The 3,101-nt window shown below is 35.2% G+C and overlaps 1 protein-coding gene across 1 annotated transcript; it reads right to left on the reverse strand.

Annotated features, from left to right (window-relative positions):
- Positions 1-28: 28 nt before the first annotated feature.
- LOC131786001 (L-xylulose reductase-like) lies at positions 29-2,891 on the reverse strand. Its single transcript, XM_059102977.2, has 8 exons — positions 2,758-2,891; positions 2,435-2,532; positions 1,512-1,666; positions 1,190-1,232; positions 997-1,096; positions 741-805; positions 452-569; positions 29-285 (listed from the first exon to the last, which is right to left on the reverse strand). The coding sequence occupies exons 1-8, from the start codon at positions 2,807-2,809 to the stop codon at positions 182-184; spliced, it is 735 nt and encodes a 244-aa protein (XP_058958960.2). The 5' UTR covers positions 2,810-2,891; the 3' UTR covers positions 29-181.
- Between the last annotated feature and the right edge of the window lie 210 nt (positions 2,892-3,101).

Below are 3,101 nucleotides of genomic sequence, written 5' to 3' on the forward strand. Positions count from 1 at the left end.
TTTGTTATTCACCATAAATTGGTAAATAAGACATTTTTTCATTCTTTCATAACATTTGAGTGAAAATAAAACTAACCACAAACATATAGGATGTGCATTCCATTTGTACAATATATGTAATGGAGAGCCTGATTAAGTTTCCTATCAACAGTCTTGGAGTCTAATGTACAGTGAAGCCTGTCTATTGAACAAGACGCCCTCCATCAATAGGCAACATAGTTCCATTAACCATACCAGCTTTATCACTTAAGAGATAAAGAATGGCATGAACAACATCCTCTACTTCTGCAACAGAGCATATTGTAAGGTGTGATTAGTAATTTTGCAAACTGAGGAAGAATACATGTACTGGGTACCTACTTTTTTAATTTTTAAGAGATTGTTTCAGAAGCTGTAATACATATTAGAAAAATGTCATAATTTGGGGTTAAACACTGTAAATGTATCTTACCTGCAAACCTTCCAAGTGGTATTGTATCTAGCATTGGCTTTGCTTTTGCAGGATCAGACCAACCTATCCTTCCCATATCAGTCATCACAACAGTAGGGTTCACAGCATTTACTCTGATCTGGGTTAAATAAACAATGTTTTCTTATTTGGCAGTGAAGTGTCTAAAACATGGTTCACTGTTATGAAAATTAAACTAATTGTAGACAAAGGCTTGTTTCAAACCAAGTACTGGTAATTTCATGTCACTCATGTTTTTCCTTAATACCAACCATCCTTGACCATCACTCACCTTGTAAGGGCCCAGTTCTAATGCCATTGTTTTTGTAAACATATCCATAGCTGCCTTTGTAGAACCTACAACAAATGCAACACCAGTAAAGGTTTATATTAAGAATTGCGGTAGCAAAATGATGGTGTAGAGTGACAAGAGAATATTTTCCTATGTTGTAGGCCATCATGTCTTGACCTACTCTTTATTGTATAATTCTGCAAATTGTATTTTTTAATGCAGTCATTTTACATCAGTGATTGGTAAGCAAACTTACAGTACAGAGTGTGATCTTTTAAAGCTATCATTGAAGCCTGACTGGAAACATTAACTATTGCTCCTCCACTCCCTTTGGCAATCATCCTTTTTGAAACAGCCTAATAAATGAAATATAAACTGTTTCAAACCTTTAACAAAGTTTAATGAATACATATGTAGCAGCCTTAAAACTACAAAAATGGCTACTATACCTGTGCAATAAACAGAGGTGCCTTCACATTCACTGAAAATATCCTATCATAAAAAAAAAAGATTGCAAAATGAGAAAAACTCTCAAAAAGGCTTATTTATTTCTTAGGAAGCATCAAATAACCTGTGTTTAACTTAATGGCCATACAAGGTAGTCACCATGGATAATGGCTATTTATAGTTACCATATGCTGAAAGAGGGGGAAAGAAGAAATCAATGCATAACAAATAATTTTTTTTTCTCCAGTCAGCCAAAAAACATCAAAATTTTCATACAGATTAGAATGGCAATACTCATGTGGCCTAAAACATTTGAACACATACTTGTCAAAATCTCCCATCTTGATTTCTTCAAAAGGATCCAATAATGCAATTCCTGCATTGTTTACTAAAAGATCTATATCACCAAGGTTATTTACTTTCTTCACTGCAGCCTCAATGTCTGACAGATCAATACAAACTGTCTGAATTGTTGGTGCCTAATCAAAGAGGAAAATTCAATATTAAAAGGTGTTGTATAATTGTAATTCATGTTTCAGTCAAAAGTAATCTGAGATAACCTTCCCAACTGTATCTGGCAAGTTTGCAAGCAATTATTCCAAGAAACAAGTGTCAGGAGGATGCATGAAGCTTGTATAAAGGCATAGTGACTTAAATTTAATTCCCAACTCTTTCAGAGTAACTCCAACCTTTCTCAAGTAAGCAAAGATTGAATTACACCTTACTGGTAATGGGTGGGCATCACAGAGTGTTTCAAAATTTCCAAAAAGTTTCTTTCCAGTGACACAAGTGACCAGGAATGACCATGAGTGAGCATAAATAACCAAAACAATTCCATCAAAAGTTGTTACTGGTATTTTAAGACCTTACTACAACATATCTATATTCATTTTATCAAATAACTGACTATCCAGCTAAACTGTGTTTATTGACTGGCATAAAATTGATTTGGAAGGACAGTTGGAAATTTTGTCAGAAAAAACATGTCTGATAATCACATGAGGAGTGTCTCTACTACCTCCTTTCCTCCCCTCCCCATTTTATTAATGATAGTGACAAAAATAATTGTGTTAATAATAATAATAATAATAATGATAGTAATAATGATGATGATGATAATAATAGTAATAAAAACTATCAGTCAAAGAATCTAGCTCATTAAGGCAGTTCTTGTGATGAAATCAGTGATGTGTTTGTAATGTAATCTCACTCGTAACTACTTTTGAACTCCCTTGTTATTACTTTACCTCTTCTTTTAAGCTGTCTAAGTCAGCTTGAGTTCGTGATAAAGCGATGACCTCAGCACCACATTCAACTAACATCTTGGCAGTACTGCGACCTATCCCTACCGATAAACAACCACGTTTTCGTCATATCGTTCCTGTATGTTTCAGTCTAACTGATACCTTCAGAAGTACCATGTTCCGATCTAACGCGACATTTTGCGCCAATTTGCGTGACGTTCGTAAAATCATAATAATGAACGCCAGTGTATTATATAGACGCGCGCCCCTTCATGCAAACCATGAAAATGCAATTTTCCATTGTGATAGAAGAGGGAAGATTCTACCTTTTCCAGCACCAGTTACTAAAGCACGCTTTCCTTTAAAATTAATGTCCATGATGTCTGATTAAGCAACAACTTGCTCGCAAAATTTTTTGTTGTCACAGAGCCCACGTTGATGAAAGCTCAGTACCCACTTAGAAAAGGTACGAGAGAGGACTGGGAACAAATCAGGCAATCAAATATGGCGCAGGGTTAGTAGGCAAATATATCAGGTGCAGCTAACTGACATTTCATTCACTCCTTTGTTAGATCCCGGGTACGTTACATTGACCATGATTATCTTTTGAATAACTGGGAAAGGTAACGGACGGTCAGGTATTTCACTCAAATGACGAGAGATATATATC

Source organism: Pocillopora verrucosa, chromosome 8 (assembly GCF_036669915.1).
Source record: "Pocillopora verrucosa isolate sample1 chromosome 8, ASM3666991v2, whole genome shotgun sequence".
Taxonomy (NCBI): domain Eukaryota; kingdom Metazoa; phylum Cnidaria; class Anthozoa; order Scleractinia; family Pocilloporidae; genus Pocillopora; species Pocillopora verrucosa.

Excerpts from the sequence above, each read along its gene's own strand:
- LOC131786001 (XM_059102977.2), bottom strand. The coding sequence starts at position 2,809 with ATGGACATTAATTTTAAAGGAAAGCGTGCTTTAGTAACTGGTGCTGGA. Across the intron at positions 2,533-2,757 it reads AGTAACTGGTGCTGGAAAAG|GGATAGGTCGCAGTACTGCC; the intron begins GTAGAATCTTCC and ends GTTTATCGGTAG. Across the intron at positions 1,667-2,434 it reads TAGACAGCTTAAAAGAAGAG|GCACCAACAATTCAGACAGT; the intron begins GTAAAGTAATAA and ends CTCTTTGATTAG.